The sequence below is a fragment of the Trachemys scripta genome, chromosome 6, assembly GCF_013100865.1.
Source record: "Trachemys scripta elegans isolate TJP31775 chromosome 6, CAS_Tse_1.0, whole genome shotgun sequence".
NCBI classification, from domain to species: domain Eukaryota; kingdom Metazoa; phylum Chordata; order Testudines; family Emydidae; genus Trachemys; species Trachemys scripta.
The window spans coordinates 41,502,861-41,527,482 of NC_048303.1; the positions used below are offsets into that span (position 1 = coordinate 41,502,861).

Sequence of the window (24,622 nt, forward strand, 5' to 3'; positions counted from 1 at the left end):
CAGTAGATGCTGTTCTAAAATAATCACACTGTTCCTGTAAACATAGGAAGAGACCCAAATATAATATTCAAAATAAACTTCCAAATGCCTTAACTGAATAAAAACACCAAAAAGGTGCCAGAAAGCAACCAAGTTCTAGCACTGGAGAGTTTTGAATCTTGAAATTCAATACTCCCTGGAATAGGTTCATGACTTGCTACTAGTTATCAATCCTACCTAGGCATCACTTTATCTTGTTCCTATGTACTGTACATATATAAAGGAATATTTTTAAAGAGGGAGGCTGCACTTGAAAACTAAACTCAAACTTAAATTTAATTCAGAATAAATATTTACAAACCCCCCTTATTTTAAAGGGGAGCAACTTCTTCTCAATTGATTTTCCTTGGAGCAAGTAATTAAGGAAATCATCTGCAAACACTTGGAAGGTGGTAAGGTGATAGGGAACAGCCAGCATGGATTTGTGAAGAACAAATCATGTCAAACGAATCTGATAGCTTTCTTTGATAGGATAACGAGCTTTGTGGTTAAGGGTGAAGCTGTGGATGTGGTATACCTAGACTTTAGTAAGGCATTTGATACGGTCTCGCATGATATTCTTATCGATAAACTAGGCAAATACAATTTAGATGGGGCTACTATAAGGTGGGTGCATAACTGGCTGGATAACCGTACTCAGAGAGTTGTTATTAATGGTTCCCAATCCTGCTGGAAAGGTGTAACAAGTGGGGTACCGCAGGGATCTGTTTTGGGACCGGCTTTGTTCAATATCTTCATCAACAACTTAGATATTGGCACAGAAAGTACGCTTATTAAGTTTGCGGATGATACCAAACTGGGAGGGATTGCAACTGCTTTGGAGGACAGGGTCATAATTCAAAATGATCTGGACAAATTGGAGAAATGGTCTGAGTTAAACAGGATGAAGTTTAACAAAGACAAATGCAAAGTGCTCCACTTAGGAAGAAAAAATCAGTTTCATATGTACAGAATGGGAAGAGACTGTCTAGGAAGGAGTACGGCAGAAAGGGATGTAGGGGTTATAGTGGACCACAAGCTAAATATGAGTCAACAGTGTGATGCTGTTGCAAAAAAAGCAAACATGATTCTGGGATGTATTAACAGGTGTGTTGTGAGCAAGACACGAGAAGTCATTCTTCCGCTCTACTCTGCTCTGGTTAGGCCTCAGCTGGAGGATTGTGTCCAGTTCTGGGCACCGCATTTTAAAAAAGATGTGGAGAAATTGGAAAGGGTCCAGAGAAGAGCAACAAGAATGATTAAAGGTTTTGAGAACATGACCTATGAAGGAAGACTAAAAGAATTGGGTTTGTTTAGTTTGGAAAAGAGAAGACTGAGAGGGGACATGATAGCAGTTTTCAGGTATTTAAAAGGGTGTCATAAGGAGGAGGGAAAAAACTTGTTCACCTTTGCCTCTAAGGATAGAACAAGAAGCAATGGGCTTAAACTGCAGCAAGGGAGGTCTAGGTTGGACATTAGGAAAAAGTTCCTAACTGTGAGGATGGTTAAACACTGGAATAAATTGCCTAGGGAGGTTGTGGAATCTCCATCTCTGGAGATATTTAAGAGTAGGTTAGATAAATGTCTATCAGGGATGGTCTAGACAGTATTTGGTCCTGCCATGCGGGCAGGGGACTGGACTCGATGACCTCTCGAGGTCCCTTCCAGTCCTAGAATCTATGAATCTATGAATCTTAAGATGGAAGTGGAAATAAGGTTGTCTCACTTTGTGAAAAACAATCAGTTCCTGAAAAGCCCTGAAACTGGAACCAGTAACATGAATTATTATTGACCATATTTTCCTCACTGAACACTGTGTACACACATTTTGTACAGGATTACAGGCAGTTGATGGTGTTAGTGTGTCAGCAGCTCTCAGTGTCTGGAATAACAGTAGTAGAAGGTATTTATATTTTCTTTCAGTATTTTGAAGACATTTTCATTTGTTTCTACATTAAATGTCCGAATGCATATTATAAAATAAAGAAAAATAAAAATCTTTGTAATACTGCAGGGCTTTAGACAAATCCTTCAAACGGAATTTGGCATGGTCTCTGTATCAGAAAGATGTGTGCAGGATCAATTTATCACAGGGGCCTATGAAGAGAAATTCCAAGGGCCGACAACCTCAGAAAAATTCAGCAGTTTTTAAATTGTAAATTGGTTCAATGGGCTGCACAGGTGAAAAGAGAAAATGGTGTGTATTAGAATGCTGGGTATGAAAATAAGCACCATGGATATAGTAAGGAGATCAGGAAATATTTTTTTGTCAGAAAGAACACAAGTCCAGTTGTTATAACGAGATGAGCCTGAAACACAATACTGAACCTAAACCCCCTCAACAAATATTAGGGCAGATCTGATCTAGACCGACTAGTTAAAATGCGTTCTTCTTAAGTGCTGAAGTATGATATATATTATACTGTTGGTGAGTAGGTTTGCAATATCTGAGTGGTTGTTTATATTGTCCCTTCTACCTAAGGCTACATTTTTCTCCTTACTCTGCTCTCGAGTTTAATTCTTTGTAACCGTTAACACTTTATGCAGTGGTGTTATTTTGCCTATATAGGATATTAACGTGGCTAGGTTTTAAAGGAACTTTTTGGCATCTGTAACTTTATTCTTTTGAACAGAATAATAACTTTCTTTAAACATTGTATATGACTAGCTATTCCTTATTTTGTGTATGTAATTATTCCATACATTCTCATATATAAAAAAAATATAAATAAATGGTTGGCATACATAGGCAACCATTTTGGGTGCACAAATGGATTTGTGTGCATAACTGTAGGTGCCCACACTTTGAAATTTTGGCCATACTGTATATTAGCCTTGTTGTCTTCAGTTTTTTAAAAAAATTGTGTAACAGATGTACTCTATTGTAAGTTAAGTTGTTTCAGTGTTTTGCCAAAAGTTCATTTTCCAGAGTGTTTTGTACATGGGGGTACAACAGTAATGCAGCTAGACTTATGTTGATTGGTGAATTAGATCCTTTATAATAGTAAAAACTGCAGCATTTTTCTTAAGGGAGGTCAACTATATTTTTCTGTATTCTTAAAATATCTTCTTTTAAAATTGGATCACATTTATTCCACAAATGCTGTTAGTAAATTTATATATTTGGTCCTGGCCTGAAGATATAATAAACAGCCAAATGAAAGGGGCTTTTAGGGACATAATTTGCATCACCACTGTACCACTGCTAATTCTTGTGTAAATACATTAGAGGTATAAATACCAGAGAGGAAGAGGAATTATTTAAGTTAAGCACCAATACTGGCACAAGAACAAATGGATATAAACTGTCCATCCACAAGTTTAGGCTTGAAATTAGACACAGCTTTCTAACCATCAGAGGAGTGAAGTTCTGGAACAGCCTTCCAAGCAGAGCAGTGGGGGCAAAAATCTAACTGGCTTCAAGACTGAGTTTGATAAGTTTATGAAGGGGCTGGTAGGATGAGACTACCTACAATGCCATGTGGCCCATCTGGGACTGCTACTAGCAAATATCCCCAGTAGTCAGAGATGAGACTCTAGATAGAGAGGGCTCTGAGATACTACAGAGAATTCTTTCCCTAATGTCTGGCTGGTGGGTCATGCAGATATGCTCAGGGTCCAATTGATTGCCATATTTGGGATTGGGAAGGAATTTCCCCCAGGTCAGATTGGCAAAGACCCTGGGGGGGTTTTCGCCTTCCTCGACAGTATGGCGCATGGGTCACTTGCTGTTTTAAACTAGAGTAAATGGTGGAGTCTGTGTAACTAGAAGTCTTGAAATCATGATTTGAGGGCTTCAGTAACTTAGCTAGAGATTAGGGAGCTATTACAGAAGTGGATGGGTGAGGTTCTGTGGCCTGCAATGTGCAGGAGGTCAGACTAGATGATCATGATGGTCCTTTCTGGCCTTAAAAATCTATGAGATCGAGTCTATGATACGGAACTCAATTTAATAAAGAATTAGAGGAGGATAATTAATGCAAATAAACATGCATTTATGGAAAATAGATCTTGTCATACTAACTTGATATCTGTTTTTTTGATGAGATTACAAGTTTGGTTGATAAAAATAATAGTGTTAATGTTATATACTTCTGTAAGGTGTTTGACTTGGTCCCTCATGACATTTTGATTAAAAAAACTAAAATAATATAAAATTAACAGGGCACACATTAAATGGATTTAAAAATTGGCTAACTGCTAGTTGTCAAAATGTAAATGTAAGCTGGGAATCATCATTGAGCTGGTATGTTTCCAGTGGGGTCCTGCAGGAATCAGTTCTTGGCCCTACACTCATTAACATTTTTATCAATGACGTGGAAGAAAACACAAAATCATCACTAAGAAAGCTTGGAGATGACCCAAAATTGGGGAAGTGGTAAATAATGAAAAGGACAGGTCATTGATACAAAGTGATGTGGATCACTTGATAAGCGAGGCGCAAGCAAACAATATGCATATTAATAGCTAAATGTAAATGTATATCACTAATAACAAAGATTGTAGGCCATACTTACATAATGGGGAACTCTATCCGGGGAAGCAGTGACTCCAAAAAAAAAAAAAAAAAAAAAAAAAATGTAGAGGTCATGGTGGAATATGAGCTCCCATTGGGAGCCTGTGGCCAAAAGTACTAATGCAATACTAGGATGCATAAACACAGGGAATCTTGAGTAGGAGTAGAGAGCTTATTTTACCATTGTATTTGGCACGGGTGTGATTGCTTCTGGAATATTGTGTCTAGTTTTGGTGCCCACAATTCAAGAAGGATGTTGATAAATTGGAGAGGGTTCAGAGAGGAGCCATAAGAATGATTTAAAGGATGAAGAAAACATGCCTTATAGTGATAGACTCAAAGAGCTCAATCTCTTTAGCATAACAAAGAGAAGGTTAAGGGGTGACTTGAATACAGTCTATAAGTATCTATTTGGGGTACAAATATTTAGTAATGGGCTCTTCTGTCTAGCAGAGAAAAGATATAACATGATCCAATGACTGGATGCTGAAGTTAGGCAAATTCAGACTAGAAATGAGAGGTAAATTTTTAATGGTGAGGGAAATTAATCATTGGAACAATTTATCAAGGTTCATGGTGGATTCTCCATCATTGACAATTTTTAAATCAAGTTTGGATGTTTTTCTAAAAATATGCTCTAGGAATAATTTTGGGGAAGTTCTATGGCCTGTGTTATGGCCAGGTTCTGTAGCCATTATGATAGTGGTGCCTACAGGCCTTGGAATCTATGAATGGAATCTTGGGAGCTAGGAAACAGGAGTGACTAACAGGAGAGTTTTGCGAGGGAGTTCTCCAGTTGAAGGAGGAGCGATTACGTGACCCTTGGGATAAGTTTGTTGTCCGTAGTGTGTGTGTTTGTGTTTGGTGTGCTTGCTGCTGGACTGAAATATACCATGTGGTCTGTTTGTTTGGGGGACTGTGTGCTGAGCCTAGCGGCCTGCTAGGCAAGGCTGAGAGTTTCTTAATGAGGCTTTGATCCCTAAGCACTTTAGCACCCATCAACCCTTAACCAGGGAGTTGGGCTACTCAGGAAGATCAGGGCTTGCCTGGTGTGAGGGTTGCGGATCTCTCGAGACATCTAGATAGACGTGTGTAGTGCTGGGAGGAGCCGGTGGTCGTGGTACATGTAGGTACTAATGACATAGGGAAGAATAGGAGAGAGGTCCTGGAGGCCAAATTTAGGCTACTAGGTTAGAGATTGAAGTCCAGGACCTCCATGGTAGCATTCTCTGAAGTGCTTCCAGTTCCATGCACAGGGCCAGTTAGACAGGCAGAACTGCAGGGTCTCAATGAGACAATGGTGTAGGGAGGAGGGGTTTAGATTTATTAGGAACTGGAGAAATTTTTGGGAAAGGGGGAGCCTATACAGGAAGGATGGGCTCTACCTAAACCAAAATGGACTCAGATTGCTGGCACTTAAAATTAAAAAGGTCATAGAACAGTTTTTAAATTAAGGGTTGGGGAAAAGCCGACAGGTGCGGAGGAGCACATAGTTCAGACAGACACATCTCTTGGGGAGGATCTATTAATGGAGATTCTCTATGTCCTAGTAAGGAGGAGAGGCTGGAAGATGGATAAAATATGGGTAGGATCTGATGAGAAACTGTTAAATGAAAGAGGCCCATTCAATTACATCATGTAATGGCAGACAGCTAAAAAGTGACAAGTTTGTAAAGTGATTATATACAAATGCTAGAAGTCTAAATAATAAGTTGGGTGAACTAGAGTGCCTCGTATTAAATGAGGATATTGATATAATAGGCATCACAGAAACTTGGTGGAATGGGGATAATTAATGGGGCACAGTAATACAAGAGTACAAAATGTATCGGAAGGACAGAACAGGTTGTGCTGGTGGGGGAGTGGCACTATATGTGAAAGAAAGTGTAGAATCAAATGAAGTAAAAATCTTAAATGAACCAAACTGTAGCATAGAATCTATATGGATAGTAATTCCAGGCTCTAACAATAAGAATATAGCAGTAGGGAATTATTACTGACCAGTATGGTAATAGTGACTGTGAAATGCTCCGGGAGATTAGAGAGGCTATAAAAATAAAAAACTCAGTAATAATGGGGGATTTCAACTATCCCCATATTGACTGGGTACATGTCACCTTAGTATGAGATGTAGAGATGAAGTATCTTGACGCCTTAAATGACTGCTTCTTGGAGCAGCTAGTCTTGGAACCCACAAGAGGAGAGGCAATTCTTGACTTAGTCCTAAGTGGAGCACAGGATCTGGTCCAAGAGGTGAATATAGGTGGATTGCTTGGTAATAGTGACCATAATATAATTAAATTTAACATCCCTGTGGTGGGGAAAACACCCCAGCAGCTCAACACTGTGGCATTTAATTTCAGAAAGGGGGACTACACAAAAACAAGGAAAATAGTTAAACAGAAATTAAAAGGTACAGTGCCAAAAGTGAAATCCCTGAAAGCTGCATGGAAACTTTTTAAAGACATCATAATAGATTCTCAACTTAAATGTATAGCCCAAATTAAAAAACGTAGTAAGAGAACCAAGAGTGCCACCATGGCTAAACAACAAAGTAAAAGAAGCAGTGAGAGGCAAAAAGGCATCCTTTAAAAAATGGACGTTTAATCTTAGTAAAGAAAATAGAAAGAAGCATAAACTCTGGCAAATAAAGTGTAAAAATATAATTACGAAGGCCAAAAAGGAATTTGAAGAACATCTAGCCAAAGACTCAAAAAATAATAGATTTTTTTTTTAAGTACATCAGAAGCAGGAAACAACTGCTAAACAACCAGTGTGGCCACTGGACGATCGAGGTACTAAAGGAGCACACAAGGATGATAAGGCTATTGCGGAGAAACTAAATGAATTTTTTGCTTCGGTCGTCTTGACTGAGAATGTGAGGGAGATTCCCAAACCTGAGCCATTCTTTTTAGGTGACAAATCTGAAGAACTGTCCCAGATTGAGGTGTCATTAGAGGAGGTTTGGGAACAAATTGATAAACTAAACAGTAATAAGTCACCAGGTCCAGATGGTATTCACCCAAGAGTTCTGAAGGAACTCAAATGTGAAATTGCAGAACTACTAACTATGTGGTTTGTAACCTATCATTTAAATCAGCTTTTGTGCCAAATGACTGGAGGATAGCTAATGTGACGTCAATTTTTAAAAAGGGCTCCATAGGTGATCCCGGCAATTAAATGCTGGTAAGCTTGACTTCGGGAACACTGGTTGAAACTATAGTCAAGAACAAAATTGTCAGACACATATGAAACATAATTTATTGGGGAAGAGCCAACATGGTTTTTGTAAAGGGAAATCATGCCTCCCCAATCTACTAGAATTCTTTAAGAGGGTCAACAAGCATGTAGACAAGGGGGAATCCAGTGGATATACTGTATTTAGATTTTCAGAAAGCCTTTGACGAGGTCCCTCACCAAAGGCTCTTAAGCAGAGTAAGCTGTCATGGGATAAGAAGAAAGGTCCTCTAATGGATCAGTAAAAGATAGGAAACAAAGAATAGGAATAAACGGTCAGTTTTCAGAATGGAGAGAGGCAAATAGTGGTGTCCCGCAGAGGTCTGCACTGGGACGAGTCCTATTCAACATATTCATAAATGATCTGGAAAAAGGGGTAAACAGTGAGGTGGCAAAATTTTCAGATGATACAAAACTACTCAAGATAGATAAGTCCCAAGCAGACTGTGAAGAGCTTCGAAAGAATCTCTCAAAATTGGGTGACTGGGCAACAAAATGGCAAATGAAATTTAATGCTGATAAGTGCAAAGTAATGCACATTATAAAACATAATCCCAACTATACATACAAAATGATGGCGTCTATATTTGCTGTTACAACTCAAGAAAGTGATCTTGGAGTCATTATGGATAGTTCTCTGAAAACATCCACTCCATGTGCAGTGGCAGTCAAAAAAAGCGAACAGAAATAATAGGTTTTTTTTACCATCCCACTGCTCTTCATAGAGAGACACTGATCAAACTGTTTACTAGCTATACATGTCTCTCATACTCTTAAATATATCTGCTGCACCAGCCAGAATGTTTAGTATCTGACAGATCTTCAGAGAAGAGTTTGGTAGAAACAGAACTGCCTGTCCAGTTTTATTTGATTCCTCTGACAACCCTAGCAAAACATTGACTATTTACAAATTATAAATTAAATTAAATGTTTCTTTTGATAGAGACAAAAAGTCTCTTGTGAATATGAATTGATATGAATATTAATTACAAGAACAGTTGTTTACCAGGAGAAGAAAGTGTTGGGCTTCCTTATTAAAGTGACATTCAATGTTTGAGCCTACACTTGGTCAATACAAAAAAAGTGTAATATATTTTAAATGTTTTTCTTGATCCTGAAAACTAAAAACAAATACAGAAAACTCCCACCACCAACCTAAACATTCTAAATAGAGAATCCTAAGGCTATGTTACCCATCTCCCTCCCTCTCCCCCCCACCCCCGTATTTCCTGCAAAGGCAATGATATAGGAGAGGAATAAAAACTACTGCTTGTGTCCAAAATCTGTTGGGAGGGAGGTAGGCTGTGGCAACATGGATTCTTTGCCTACCCAATTCATTCCATGAAAGCTTTATTCATATGAACAGGGTTCCATGGGCTTTGGGGCAGGAGGAAAGAGTGGTAGATTGTGCAAGCCATGTAGCCAGGAAAAAGTTGTTCTTCATATTATCATTCCTCTGGAAATACTGAAAGGCTTCCCTAAAATGATGCTGTCACTGTCAAGATATATTTATACCAGTGCCCATCTATGTACCCTTGAAAACCACCTGACAGGATTTGGGACCTGTGAGGGAGGAGGGACAGCCATGCTGACTTAGATGAATGCTGTGGTCTCTGGAGGTAAGAAGAGAGCCTGGGCTTCTAACCATACCCCAGAATCTTCAGAGAAACCTCATGGATCTTGAGAATCTGCAGATTATTATTACAGTTATAACTCCAGCTGGCTCACTGTGTGGCAAACTCTGCCCCTGATCTCATGCTGTGGCAAACTTGATGGCATCAACGCTACAGAAATTTCAGTTTAACTTTGGTCCCTTCTGCAGGCTTTCTATGGTATGTCATGTTCTGGAGCCTTGCTTCTCATCCTGCCAACCTTTAATTTTGTAATCTGGGCATGCAGATGAGAGGTGATAGAAGCATATGCCATGTCTTCGCTCCACTTTTCCTTTGGGGTAATATTCAGATTATTTAGTATTCAAAATTTCAGTACTCTGCTTGCTTAGTACAATTGAGAAGAGAGGAATAGAGCTGTGAGAAGATTTTCAATGCTGGTATATCTGGTAAGTGTTTCTAAGTGTTTGCAAAATATATTGATTTTTGCAGTGACTTTTTCATTGAAGAGGTAGGTAGTTTATGGAAGTGAGAATTGCTTTTGCTGCAGTAATGGCAGATATTCACTCTGGATCAAATTTGCAAATCCTTGTAAAAATATTCTAGAGAAGAGACTATGTGACTACTTCTGAAGCAAAAATTGGTTAGTCTCCTACAGCTATAGTCAGGCAGATCACAGGAACGTATGTCAGAATGTCGTTATCCTGTGATTACATGCATACTGAGAAGCCAAAATAAAATTGTTTACATCAACCTTGCTAATGTAACTTTATGTAAAATTGTCAAATGTGGCCAATTCTTCAAGTATCATTTACAGTCCAGCATCTGGATTTTTTTACAGAAATGTAGTATTAAAAAAAAAGGGGGGGGGCATAACTGTTTCAAGCCTATAGACTCTACCTTTGTAAGACCTGGGATGTCTTCCACCCAGATTCCTGGCCCTCAGAAAGGAATCCAACCCCTTCCACAGGAGATACTACTTATAGTTGCCTGGTTAACACTGATCTAACTAGTGTGGGTTCACCCTTTTGTTGAAACCTTTCACAGCACGTTTTTTGAACAAGTAATACTTTCCGTTTAGGAGAGACTAGCAGCTGCAGCCTGAAGGGAGCTATTTTGTCTCCTTTTATATTATACATACATATAATGTTAAAACTATAACAGCTGTGGGCCCCACCTCCTTTTCTTACAGCTGACTAAGTAGTCTTGGTTTCTATTATGCTTTTCCCTTTCGTATTCCATCAGGAATGGCACATTTTCCTAGGATCCCAGTAGCATATGACCATTACACATAACATAATCTCTAATTGATATGGACCGCCACAGTAATCCACATCTATGCTATATAAAAGCTAGAGTACTGCAGTGCACTGTCTCTTAAAAGCACCCAGAAAGCTAATGCTTTATCACTTTTGCCCTTGTTTTGCTCTCTACCCTGTATCCATCTATTTTGTTGGTGACATTAAGCAGATATTGCTGCTTCCAGTTCCATTACAGTGCTGATACTGGGTCAGCAGGGATCCTCCCTCTGTTTTTCTTTTATCTGGTTGAAAAGTTGAATTAGTGTTGACTAGTGTGGGTTATAGTGTTTATCTAGTCTGTGTTTTGTGTAATGCCTGGCTTTGCATCACTAACACTTAAGGCTAAATACAGTAAAAAGTTGCCCTGAAACATATGTGAACATTCAGTGTATAATCACCACCACAATCATACTCTTCCTTTGATAACTTGGATATTTTAATAGTACTCACATAAATGTAAAATATTTGCCTCCAAATGTTACTGTTTTATTAGGTTTAGGAAGCTTCACCAATAAATAAAGCTATTGGGTAGAAAATTCCAATTGCTCACACCCAAAACCGATATTTTGGCAGTTCTCTACTCTTTAGGTTTTCCATAACCACCATCATTATTTTCAATAGTAACTTCAGTTTCTAACACATTATTCCTCCTGTCAGTGCAGTGCTAGTTATAGGAAAGTCCTACATTTTAATGAGGATTTAACTACTTTTTGAATCTCTCTGCACCAAAACTTGTAGGTTATAAATATGGATGGATTTAGGGCAGATCCATGGTCCCCAGATGGTCCCCAGCATGCAGAATTTCATCAGTATTTTGATGCGGCAACATAAATGTCACAATTTCAGGTCTGACAATGGGCTGACTTCATCTGTCCCTCTGTCATCTGTATTGGTGGGAAGCAGAGAGGTGCTGACCCACTAAAGAAAACAGTGTGACTGTTAAACGCTAACCAAACATGATCCACTTTGAAAATGTAAAAGCAGCAGTAAACACAAAGCTGGGAGCAGCTTGAAGCCCTGGGTGAGAGTATAAAACTACTGCACCATCCTGGGATCAAGAGAAGAGTTTCTTGAGATAAGTCTAAAGGAAACTGAAATATTACAGGTCCTTTTTCTAGCATGACTGAACATGTGGTGAAGAAGAATAAAAAAATTACAAGTTGAGTATGAAAAATCAAGCATGTACCTGTCATACTAGGATTCTGTTCCTACCAAAGGGGGAAGGGAATGAGTTTGGGAAACCCTTCAGCTCCCACCAAAGAAAAATCCCACCAAAAGTAGAACTACATGTGTCAGCTAACATCATGACCATTCTTCTGTTTTATCTCCACCTGTCCTCCCTTGAGCCTCACTTTATTTTTACCCTTTCAAATGGTAAGCCCTTTCAAATGGAGCAAGAAATGTTGTCTTATGATTTTGGAAAGCATACAGCACATACTCTGTACTCCTCCATTATTTCTTCTGCTCTCCTAAGTGGGAAGTCTATTAGTCTCCCAAGAGAGAGCTTACTGAGCTATCCTGCAGTATCTTTATTGTTGAAAGTCTTGTGCAAAGATAGGGGTCTTAAACTGGACTCTAAATGTGGCAAGGCTAAGGCTTGTCTTGATCTCCAATGGCCGAGAATTCTGTAGCTGAAGGCCTTCCATTGTGAATGCCCAGCCCCAAAGTGAGCGAACATGTCAGAATGAGTCACGGTAAGAGGTGGTGACTGATAGGGTCCTAAACCACTGAGTGTTTTAAGGAACAGAGCACAGTCTTTGAAATTGGTCTGGAATTGGATAGGGAGACAGTGTAGATATATGAAGCACCACTGAAATATACTTGTTGGTCTCTTATTGAGGAGGACGGCCAATGTGTGTATTGACCCAATGGCAACTTTCATCCATTCTGGTATACTGAGGGTGGATAAAAAATGGTTTTAAAAAGGATTCTTTTAAATTTTAAATAGGTGGGTTTCTTTTAGAATTAACCTATTTAAAATTGACAACCTATGTTAAAGCCTACACACACACACACACACTCTCACTCTCTCTCTCTGTTTGCCAGAAATTGTGAGTGAGTGACAGGGGTGGATCACTTGATGATTACCTGTTTTTTCATTCCCTGTGGGGCACCTGGCATTGGCTACTGTTGAAGACAGGATACTGGGCTAGATGGACCTTTGGTCTGGCCTAGTCTGGCCATTCTTATGTTCTTATATTAAAATCATTTGAATTAAATATAAAAAATATTAAGCGTTACATGTTTGTTGCCAAGTTTCATCCAAAGCCAAACCACTGAACTGGTGAAGTCCACTGGCTAAGCACCTTGAACCAGAGCTGATTGAAATGCTACAGCAGCTTTTGACAGCAGTAATCTCTTCTGCAGGTGCAGAGAAAGGATTTTTTCTTCATTTCAATGTATTCAACTAGTTCAGTTCAATGACTAGTTCATTCAAAGTTAAGAAACTAATGGGAGTTGAAAAAGCAGGAAAGCTTGTTTTCTTCTTCCAGTCTTTGACTAAAAACTAGATGTGAGAGGATGAGATGTGCCAATCTAAAATCTTGAAGGACATGGTGACCAGAAACAACCAGTTAAATTCACTAATTATAAATAATACTTCCTTTGTTTAATAACTGTTTTGCATTTAAAACGTTTGTTCCATTTTTTTCTTGTCTAGCACATTTACGTAGTTTCATTTTAATAATAATAATAAATTTAAAAAGCTATCTTTGTGCATTTTTAATTGATTTGAATATCTATCCAAATAGAGAATTTGTGTCAAGATAAGTAAAAAAGAATTAATTCTCTAGTAAACAAGAAATGCATCATTCACCATTTTCTAACATAATGGGGAAAATTGAGTCTTGTAAATTAAGCTATATATAAGGCCTTCTTGAATTGCAGGATGATCTTCAAATAATTACAGCTGAGTTAGAGACAAGATGTGGAAAATTGCGGAAAAGTAATAATGGACCTTTATTAATAGTGGTAATTTGGAAAAGCCATAGTAGTTCTTTTTGTTTAACAAAAATTTGCTGGAACATATAAATGCTCAAGTACTATGTTATGCCTGCTAATTTTTTGGATAACCAGACATTTTTGCTGCAACTATATTACATTCATTTAAAAAAAAAAGTGACCAGTACAATATAAAATTCAGAAGACTAAAAGTCTTAACACAAGTGCTGTAGAAATCAAGTCCAGTCATGTTAGCCTTGTACATTTTACAGGCACTGAATGTTAGTGCAGTACTAATTGCATGCTCAAAATATATGCAAAATTGTGGACTGTGCAAAGTAAGCTAACTAAGATCAAAATTGCAGAGGAAACCTAATATTGCAGGATCTGCAATTTCAGCAATATCGTGAATGAAATAGTGCCTTAGCGACACAGTTATTTAAATAAATGTATATAGATATAGTATACCCTCCTGGTTAACAAACAGTAACACCAAACTAAGTGCAAAGGCTACATTTAGTTGCAAATCAAAATGTTTTAATGGTTATCAACCTTTCTTTAGGAAAATAACAAAAAAATACTAAGCAACAGAGAGTCCTGTGGCACCTTTAAGACTAACAGATGTATTGGAGCATAAGCTTTCGTGGGTGAATACTCATTTCATCAGACACATGTATTCACCCACGAAAGCTTATGCTCCAATACATCTGTTTAGTCTTAAAGGACTCTCTGTTGCTTTTTACAGATCCAGACTAACACGGCTACCCCTCTGATAAAAAAGTACTAGACATATTAAAATCAATTATTCAAAGCAAGGTTTCCTGCTTGCTGATTTAAATCATAATTAAAATCAGTGATTTATATCATAGAATAGAATCATAGAATATCAGGGTTGGAAGAGACCTCAGGAGGTCATTTAGTCCAACTTCCTGCTCAAAGCAGGACCAATCTCCAACTAAATCATCCCAGCCAGAGCTTTGTCAAGCTGGGCCTTAAAAACCTCTAAGGAAGGAGATTCCACCACCTCCCTAGGTAACCCATTCCAGTGCTTCACCACCCTCCTAGTGAAAAAGTTTTTCCTACTATCCAACCTAAACCTCCCCCACTGCAACTTGAGACCATTACTCCTTGTTCTGTCATCTGCCACCACTGAGAGCAGTCTAGATCCATACTCTCTGGTACCCCCTTTCAGATAGTTGAAAGCAGCAGAATCCCCCCATTCTTCTCTTCTGCAGACTAAATAATCCCAGTTTCCTCAGCCTCTCCTCATAAGTCATGTGTGCCAACCCCCTAATCATTTTTGTTGCACTCTGCTGTACTCTTTCCAATTTTTCCACATCCTTCTTGTAGTGTGGGGCCCAAAACTGGACACAGTCAGGGGCGGCTCCAGGCAGCAGTGCACCAAGCGTGTGCCTGGGGCAGCAAGCCGCAGGGGGCGGCATGCCAGTTGCTGTGAGGGCGGCAGTCAGGCTGCCTTTGGCGGCATGCCTGCGGGAGGTCCGCTGGTCCCGCGGCTTTTGCGGCAATTCGGTGGCGGGTACGCTGAAGGTGCAGGACCGGCGGACCTCCTGCAGGCATGCTGCTGAATCCGCGTTACCAGCGGACCTCCCTCAGGCATGCCGCCGAAAGCCACCTGACTGCCGTGCTTGGGGTGGCAAAATACATAGAGCCGCCCCTGGACACAGTACTCCAGATGAGGCCTCACCAATACCGAAGAGAGGGGAATGATCACGTCCCTCGATCTGCTGGCAATGCTCCTACTTATACAGCCCAAAATGCCATTAGCCTTCTTGGCAACAAGGGCACACTGTTGACTCATATCCAGCTTCTCGTCCACTGCAACCCCTAGGTCCTTTTCTGCAGAACTGCTACCTAGCCATTCAGTCCCTAGTCTGTAGCAGTGCATGGGATTCTTCCATCCTAAGTGCAGGACTCTGCACTTGTCCTTGTTGAACCTCATCAGATTTCTTTTGGCCCAGTCCTCTAATTTGTCTAGGTCCCTCTGTATCCTATCCCTACCCTCCAGTGTATCTACGATTCCTCCCAGTTTAGTGTCATCTGCAAACTTGCTGAGGGTGCAATCCACGCCATCCTCCAGATCAGGGGTCGGCAACCTTTCAGAAGTGGTGTGCTGAGTCTTCATTTATTCACTCTGATTTAAGGTTTTGTGTGCCAGTAATACATTTTAATGTTTTTAGGAGGTCTTTTTCTATAAGTCTATAATATATAACTAAACTATTGTTTACTTTACATACAACAAGGTTTTTAATGTTTAAGAAGCTTCATTTAAAATTAAATTAAAATGCAGAGCCCCGCAGACCGGTGGCCAGGACCCGGGCAGTGTGAGTGCCACTGAAAATCCGCTCGCGTGCCACCTTTGGCACGCGTGCCATAGGTTGCCTACCCCTGTCCCAGATCATTAATGAAGATATTGAACAAAATCAGCCCCAGTACTGACCCTTGGGGCACTCTGCTTGATACCGGCTGCCAACTAGACATGAAGCCATTGATCACCTGTTGAGCCCGATGATCTAGACAGCTTTCTATCCACCTTATAGTCTATTCATCCAGCCCATACTTCTTTAAATTGCTGGCAAGAATACTGTGGGAGACCGTATCAAAAGCTTTGCTAAAGTCAAGGAATAACATGTCCACTGCTTTCCCCTCATCCACAGAGCCAGTTATCTCATCATAGAAGGCAATTAGGTTAGTCAGGCATGACTTGCCCTTGGTGAATCCATGCTGACTGTTCCTGATCACTTTCCTAAGAACATAAGAATGGCCATACTGGGTCAGACCAAAGGTCCATCCAGCCCAATATCCTGTCTGCCGACAGTGGCCAATGCCAGGTGCCCCAGAGGGCGTGAACCTAACAGGTAATCCTACCATCCATCTCCACTCTCTGACAAACAGCGGCTAGTACACCATTCCTTACCCATCCTGGCTAATAGCCATTAATGGACTTAACTTCCATGAATTTATCTAGTTCTCTTTTAAACCCTGTTATATTCCTAGCCTTCACAACCTCCTCAGGTAAGGAGTTCCACAGGTTGACTGTGCGCTGTGTGAAGAAGAACTTCCTTTTATTTGTTTTAAACCTGCTGCCCATTAATTTCATTTGATGGCCCCTAGTTCTGATATTATGGGAACAAGTAAATAACTTTTCCTTGTTCACTTTCTCCACACCACTCACGATTTTATATACCTCTATCATATCCCCCTTAGGGCATGGCTACACTTGCAGATGTAGAGCGCTTTGAGTTAAACCAGCCTTCGTAGAGTGCAGTAGGGAAAGCGCTGCAATCTGTCCACACTAACAACTGCAAGCGCACTGGTGTGGACACATTAGCACCTCTTGCAATGGCCACAGAGAGCAGTGCATTGTGGTAGCTATCCTTGCATGCAAGTGGCTGCACCGTGCTTTTCAAATGGGGAGGTGGGATGGAGTGGAGTGTGACAGGGAGTGTGTTGTGTGTATGTGGGGGGGAGAGAGAGTGGGTTTTCGGGGGGGCTGAGAGCATGTCAGCATGCTGTCTTGTAAGTTCAGACAGCAGCAAACCCCTCACTCCCCCCCACCTCTCTCTCTCTCTCTCATACACAGAATTCCACAGTAATGGTTGCTTTGTCTCGGAGCAGATAAGCATGCTGGCTGTCAGAAACGGAGCTTTCAAAGGGCATAGCCGCATTCCTGCAGTGATTCCAAAACAATGACCAAAGTGGCCACATGACTTAAGGGGATTATGGGACATTTCCGGAGGTTGATCAGAGTGCAGTAATGCAACACCTTGTTCACACTGACACCCAGGCATTTCAGCCAAGGCGCACAAAGCGTTAATCTTCTTGCCAAGGTGGAGTAACAGGAGCGCTCTAGCCTTGGAGTCAGAGCGCTCTACGTGCCTTGCCAGTGTGGACGGGTAGTGAGCTAGGGTGCCCGGGGCTGCTTTAATGCACTCTAACTCGCAAGTGTAGTCAAGCCCTTAATCTCCTCTTTTCCAAGCTGAAAAGTCCTAGCCTCTTTAATCTGTGTTCATATGGGACCCGTTCCAAACCCCTAATCATTTTAGTTGGCTTTCTCTGAACCTTTTCTAATGCGGAGACCACACCTGTACAGAGTATTCAAGATGTGGGCATACCATGGATTTATATAAGGGCAATAAGATATTCTCTGTCTTATTCTCTATCCCTTTTTAAACTATTCCTAACATCCTGTTTGCTTTTTTGACTGCCGCTGCACACTGCGTGGACGTCTTCAGAGAACTATCCATGATGACTCCAAGATCTCTTTCCTGATTAGCTGTAGCTAAATTAGCCCCACATCGTATTGTATGTATACCTCTCCTCGAAGTGCTTCAAAATTGATTCCTTGAGGACTACATTAGCCCTTTTCCAGTCATCCGGGACCTCCCCCGATCGCCATGAGTTTTCAAAGATAGTGGCCAATGGCTCTGCAATCACATCAGCCAACTCCTTAAGCACCCTCGAATGCAGTGCATCCGGCCCCAGGGACTTGTGCTCGTCCAGCTTTTCTACATAGTCCTGAACCACTTCTTTCTCCACAGAGGGCTAATCACCTCCTCCCCATACTGTGCTGCCCAGTGCAGTAGTCTGGGAGCTGACCTTGTTCGTGAAGACAGAGGCAAAAAAAGCATTGAGTACCTTAGCTTTTCCACATCCTCTGTCACTAGGTTGTCTCCCCCATTCAGTAAGGGACCCACACTTTCCTTGACCACCTTCTTGTTGCTAAAATACCTATAGAAACCCTTCTTGTTACTCTTAACATCCCTTGCTAGCTGCAACTCCAATTGTGATTTGACCTTCCTGATTTCACTCCTGCATGCCTGAGCAATATTTTTATACTCCTCCCATGTCATTTGTCCAAGCTTCTACTTCTTGTAAGCTTCTTTTTTGTGTTTAAGATCAGCAGGGATTTCACTGTTAAACCAAGGTGGTTGCCTGCCATATTTACTATTCTTTCTACACATCGGGATGGTTTGTTCCTGCAACCTCAATAAGGATTCTTTAAAATACAGTCGGCTCTCCTGGACTCCTGGTTCCCCCTCATGTTATTCTCCCAGGGGATCCTGCCAGTCAGTTCCCTGAGGGAGTCAAAGTCTGCTTTTCTGAAGTCCAGGGTCCGTATTCTGCTGCTTTCTTTTCTTCCTTTTGTCAGGATCCTGAACTTGACCATCTCATGGTGTCTGCCTCCCAGGTTCCCATCCACTTTTGCTTCCCCTACTAATTCTTCTCTGTGAGCAGCAGGTCAAGAAGAGCTATGCCCCTAGTTGGTTCCTCCATCACTTGCACCAGGAAATTGTCCCCTACACTTTCCAAAAACTTCCTGGATTTTCTATGCACCGCTGTGTTGCTCTCCCAGCAGATATCAGGGTGATTGAAGTCCCCCATGATAACCAGGGCTGTGATCTAGTAACTTCTGTTAGTTGCCTGAAGAAAGCCTCGTCCACTTCATCCCCTTGGTCTGGTGGTCTATAGCAGACTCCCACCATGACATCACCCTTGTTGTTCACGCTTCTAAACTTAATCTAGAGATTCTCAGGTTTTTCTGCAGTTTCATACAGGAGCTCTTTAATTTATCTTTAATATCGCTTTAATTTAAATCAATCCACCTTGTGTATAATACTTTTCAGTAATCTAGGCTGGATGTGGCAAATACTGTGGATGGGTCTGTATCTTAAAGGAAAGGCACCTGACTCTCTCTTTGACATTTCTGGCTACTGCTGTCTGAACATCCATGAGCAGTTAAGGTCCAATATGGCTCCCAAGACTGCACTACTCTGACAATCTGGGGACCAGTGCCCTCAGTCTAGGCTGAAGTCATTGCTGTAGCCAGTTTTTTTTTAAAGTGCTTCCACTAGCACTACCTCCGTTTGATTATGAGCCAGCTGCTTTTCATCCAGTTACTTATTTCTCTCAGACACTGTGATGGTAGGCTGTCTACCTTTGTTGTGAATTAAAGGGAGTTGGAGCTCATCTGCCTACTGTTGTCACTGAAGCCTTAACATTTTGTATTGGGGGAATACACACATTGAATAGAAGCAGGGGTAGATAAAGGCCTACAGAACTCCATGTGATAAAGCTCCCTGGAAAGAGAAGCAGCTATCCTACCCTCGGGTTTTGGAGAGGGAGCTCTATTGGTTTTTGGTTTATCAGCTTGATTGTATTTTCTAAGATATGGCCAAGTTGTCTAGAGCCCTTTTGTTGTCTATAAATTGTATGAAACTGGTGCAACTACCCATGCCAGGCTATGAAGGTGAGTCATTGGCACCTTGTGATCAACTCTCAAAAACCATGGATATATCTAACAGAATTAGCATGACATTTGCCTACTATCTATGGCTGTATGATCATCTGTCAACACATGGAAAGAGTGTAAGATATTGGTGGTGTTCAAGTGCTGCTTGAATAAACTAGCCACCACTTCCTGCATAGGCTTCTCCTAGAAGAGGAGGTTTGAGAAATAGTTTCTGTGTACCCTGAATATGATTGTAATCTTTCACCTGACAAAACTTTACAGAAGTAATTCTCATCCCCTACTGACCCCAAAACTCTCCCCCCATGTACAAACTTGAATACTGTTTTCTTGGTTACTATTTTTATTTACAATATATTTTAGCACTATGCTACTATGTTCTTTCAGGGGTTTATAATTTGCTTTTTACATGTTGATGCTCTCATTTCATTATTGATGTTTGAAGAGATAATTAAGATTAGAAATTACCCAGATGCTAAAAAAACACCCAGTAATTTTCTGTTTAGTAGTATGGGAGCTGTTGCATCTATTTTTAAAACCACCCTCCAAAGTTGTTAGGTTTTCTTCTGACTTGAAGCACATAATATCTGTTGGAACAAAAATAATACTTCCTTAATGGGTTTATGGGGGGGAGGGAACCCAAACCAAAACAAAAATCAGTCTTTTCCCTCCCCCCCCCAAAAAAAAAAGTTCTTGGTAATTTAGTCAGGAAGTGAAACAGAAGAGGTCTCTTGAAAAAGGATTCCTAATCGGGGAGAGGGAGGGAAAGTAACTATTACCAAGAAGAAAATGAGGAAGTATAAATGAGTTTCATATATTGTCTATTTTTAATGTATATGTCAGATAAAGTGACCAAGGAAGGAAACTCGTGTTGTTTTAATTATTTTTATGTTGATGTTGATATACAGTCTGAGTGGTGACAATATTCTGAGCTCTGTACAGGTTATAAACTAGACAGGGTTCCTGATCCAAGTAGTCCACAATGTAATGAAACTGACATAACATGAAGGTCCTGAACAAAATTTCAGAGGGGACAGACATTGGTCTGAGGAAAGTATTATTTAACTATGAGAGAGATTTGGATAAGGCCCATGAAATAGAAAACTTTTTTTCCACTGTTCTATAAGATAGTGATCTATCAGAATTTGCTTAATATTTAAGCTGTTATCTTTTAAAACAAAGTAAACCTGCAAGCTAGTAATAGGCAGATATAAAACAGATATATTTTTGTGTGACAGGCAGCAGGTTTAAAATACCTAGAGTTTGATTCTCTGCTCAGGTGTAGTGGAGATAGGTGCTGCAGGGAGTGGCTGGGTGACTCGCTGATCCTCTCGGTCACCTGCTGGTCACCCACTATAAATTAAATCTGTAGGAGGGCTTGGCTCGGCTCGCTCTCTGCACTTCTCATGATCTGCCTTTCCCCTGCAATGCCCCTAACACATCCTCTCCATCTGCTTTCACCAATGATGGAAGGAGAAGCTGGCTCAAGAGGTGGTGGACATTTCCTCTGCTAGTAAAAGTTCCCTAGGCACAAACTCTGGCTGCAGACTTTAGAACACTGAAGAATCTAGTCTCCCTGAAACCACAGTTCAAATCCCAAAGATTCATCCCCTGGCCCTATAAAGGGTGATAAGTTGAGTTGCATGTATTACTGTGTGTAGATCTTTGATTCCATAAAAGCTAATATCTTGTCTTCTTTGTGTGGATGTTAGGGCAAGGCTTTTAGCTGGGTGCTCATAATTCATATTCAAACACTTAAATAAGTGGTTTGATTTTTCAAAAGTGCTGAGCACCCGGCAGTTTCTTTTCAAGTCAGTGAGGGCCACAAAATGCTTTGCTCTTTTGAAATATTGGGCCATTTCTTTAAGTACCTAAATATGGATTTAAGGGCCTAACTTAGGCTGCCAGTTTGCATACTAGTTTCCTACTTGGCTGCCACCCTCCAGAAAACAAATGGCTGCCTTTCAGCAGTGTTTTATTTCTCAGTCTCTGAAGCATTTTGGGATGAAAAGTGCAATAAAAATGTACATTATTATTTTTAAAGTTTATTTTATTTATTGTAGGATCAGACTGAAGAATTCAATAAACTTTAGTTTTCATTCACTTTGTATCCACCTTGGAGATGTCACACAGATAAAGTCCCTTTATCCCTTAGCAAAGAAAATCCCCCTTCTTGCTCAGGTTAAACTGATTATGTGTCTACAGCAGGAATTTACACTGATCCCTAGTTAATTAAATAGGAATGAGATCATTTGGCTTCATTGTGAGGATAGTAAGGCTGTCTTCTCTGGTTTATCAGACACAGCACCTCCTTGTTCCTTTGCTCCCACAATTGTTTCCATTCCTGGTTTTTAATCACATCATACAATTATAGTTAAAACTAAAGCAGGCAGTAGATTAAAAGGCTTGAGGAGGAAAAAACAGCTTTGCTTTGTGTACCTTTAAAACTTTTGAAAATAGTTCTGGTTCATCTAACACTTGTGCCCTGAAAACAGTGGAAAGAAACTGACATGAGTATGTTTTTTATTATAGGTCAAGTTTAGTTACATAAACCTATAGACCTAAAAAACTTAAAACTCACTCACCCACTCTTGTAAACGTTGGTAAGCTTTTTTTGCACCTGAAAGTAATATTCACTCTCTTCTCCTGCCACGTTATGTTTTTGTTCACATTTGAATATGTAACTCCTGCAAGATTTTGTGAGGGTTTTAGCTAATATTTGTAATATGCTTTGAAGATGCAAAGCATTACAGAAAATATTGAGTAGTAGTATATGTAACTGAAGTTGTTGGTAGAATTTAGCATTATGTAGTGATTGTGATATCCCTGTGTTATGTAAATTTGTTTAAAACAAACACATTATAAAATACTTGTCTTAAAAATCATTTATTTTGCTTACCTGTAATTTCAGATAATGGAGGCCAGACTTTGGGAGGTGGAAATAACTGGCCTCTAAGAGGAAGAAAGTGGACGCTCTGGGAAGGAGGAGTGAGAGGAGTAGGATTTGTTGCAAGTCCTTTACTGAAACAGAGGGGAGTAGAAAGTCATGAACTGATCCACATCTCTGACTGGCTGCCGACTCTAGTAAATCTTGCTGGGGGACATATAAACAGCACTAAGCCTCTGGATGGCTTTGATGTGTGGAAAACTATCAGGTAACTTGCATTTCAAATAACTGTGTCAGAATCCTGCTAAGATAAGAGTTTTATCAGCAAGAGCAACAGACCTGAAATTGGGAGAAACAGAGACATATATTTGATCCTAACTAAGATTGAAAAAAGTAATTTGCTAAATAAAAGGAGAGGTTTAAATCCATACACATTTTTCCTCCAGGAGGAGAACAGGAATGAAGAATTCAGAGTAGCAGCCGTGTTAGTCTGTATCCGCAAAAAGAACAGGAGTACTTGTGGCACCTTAGAGACTAACAAATTTATTAGAGCATAAGCTTTCGTGGACTACAGCCCACTTCTTCGGTATGCATCCGAAGAAGTGGGCTGTAGTCCACGAAAGCTTATGCTCTAATAAATTTGTTAGTCTCTAAGGTGCCACAAGTACTCCTGTTCTTTTTGCGNGCGGATGGAGAATCCACCATTTCAATTGGTAGTTTGTTCTAAATGTTAATCACCCTCATTGTTAAAAATGTGTAAGTAATCTATTCTCTTCCATTCTATTCAGGTTATCATGCTACATCTGTCATCATGGCATCTAAGCACATCTTCCAGAGATGCATTAAGTAACATTACTGGCATCTTTCATTTATGGTGCTTTCTTCATTCCTCAAAAAGAACAGGAGTACTTGTGGCACCTTAGAGACTAACAAATTTATTAGAGCATAAGCTTTCGTGGACTACAGCCCACTTCTTCGGTATGCATCCGAAGAAGTGGGCTGTAGTCCATGAAAGCTTATGCTCTAATAAATTTGTTAGTCTCTAAGGTGCCACAAGTACTCCTGTTCTTTTTGAGGAATGAAGAAAGCACCATAAATGAAAGATGCCAGTAATGTTACTTAATGCATCTCTGGAAGATGTGCTTAGATGCCATGATGACAGATGTAGCATGATAACCTGAATAGAATGGAAGAGAATAGATTACTTACACATTTTTAACAATGAGGGTGATTAACATTTAGAACAAACTACCAATTGAAATGGTGGATTCTCCATCCGCTGGTGTCTTCAAATCAAGACTGGATGCCTTTCTGGACATTGCACTTTAGTCATAGGCAAGGTATTGGTCTCAACACTGGGGTAACTGGGTGAAATTTAATGGCCTGTGATATATAGGATGTCAGACAGGATGATAGAATTGTCCCTTCTGCCCTTAAACTCTATGAATATAGAATTAGCTCTTGCTAAATGTTTATTTAGTCCTTTGTTCTTCCAAAGATGCAATTCCCTGAGGTTTATCCTACCACACATGGGTTATGGAGCTCTCAGAATCTGGGTTTCTGCATGTATTAAAAGCCCTTGGCACTTTTTTGCAAGAGTAGGAGTTTTCCTGGTGACCTTGGTCTAAATTCCTTTATTCCTCCCTTTTATACTTTCATGCTATGTGCTAGCTAGCTGCCTAAATTCCATTCCCTCCCTTCTAAGGAGTGGCTTCATTTCAGTGATATTTGAATATAGTTTTGAGTCACTTAAGGACCATTCAAGATGCTAGCTACATAGCAAGGTAAAATAGTGCTACAATTAAATCAGAGACTGGACTTTCTAATTCCTACATACCAAACATT

The 24,622-nt window shown here is 40.2% G+C and overlaps 1 protein-coding gene across 1 annotated transcript in view; it reads left to right on the forward strand.

Moving 5' to 3' along the window:
* The window catches only part of ARSB (arylsulfatase B), a 112,276-nt gene that overhangs the window by 38,178 nt on the left and 49,476 nt on the right, over window positions 1-24,622 (forward strand). Inside the window, exon 5 of the mRNA XM_034774681.1 lies at window positions 22,802-23,045. Coding sequence (XP_034630572.1) covers window positions 22,802-23,045 — 244 coding nt within the window. The remainder of the gene's footprint in view (window positions 1-22,801; window positions 23,046-24,622) is intronic.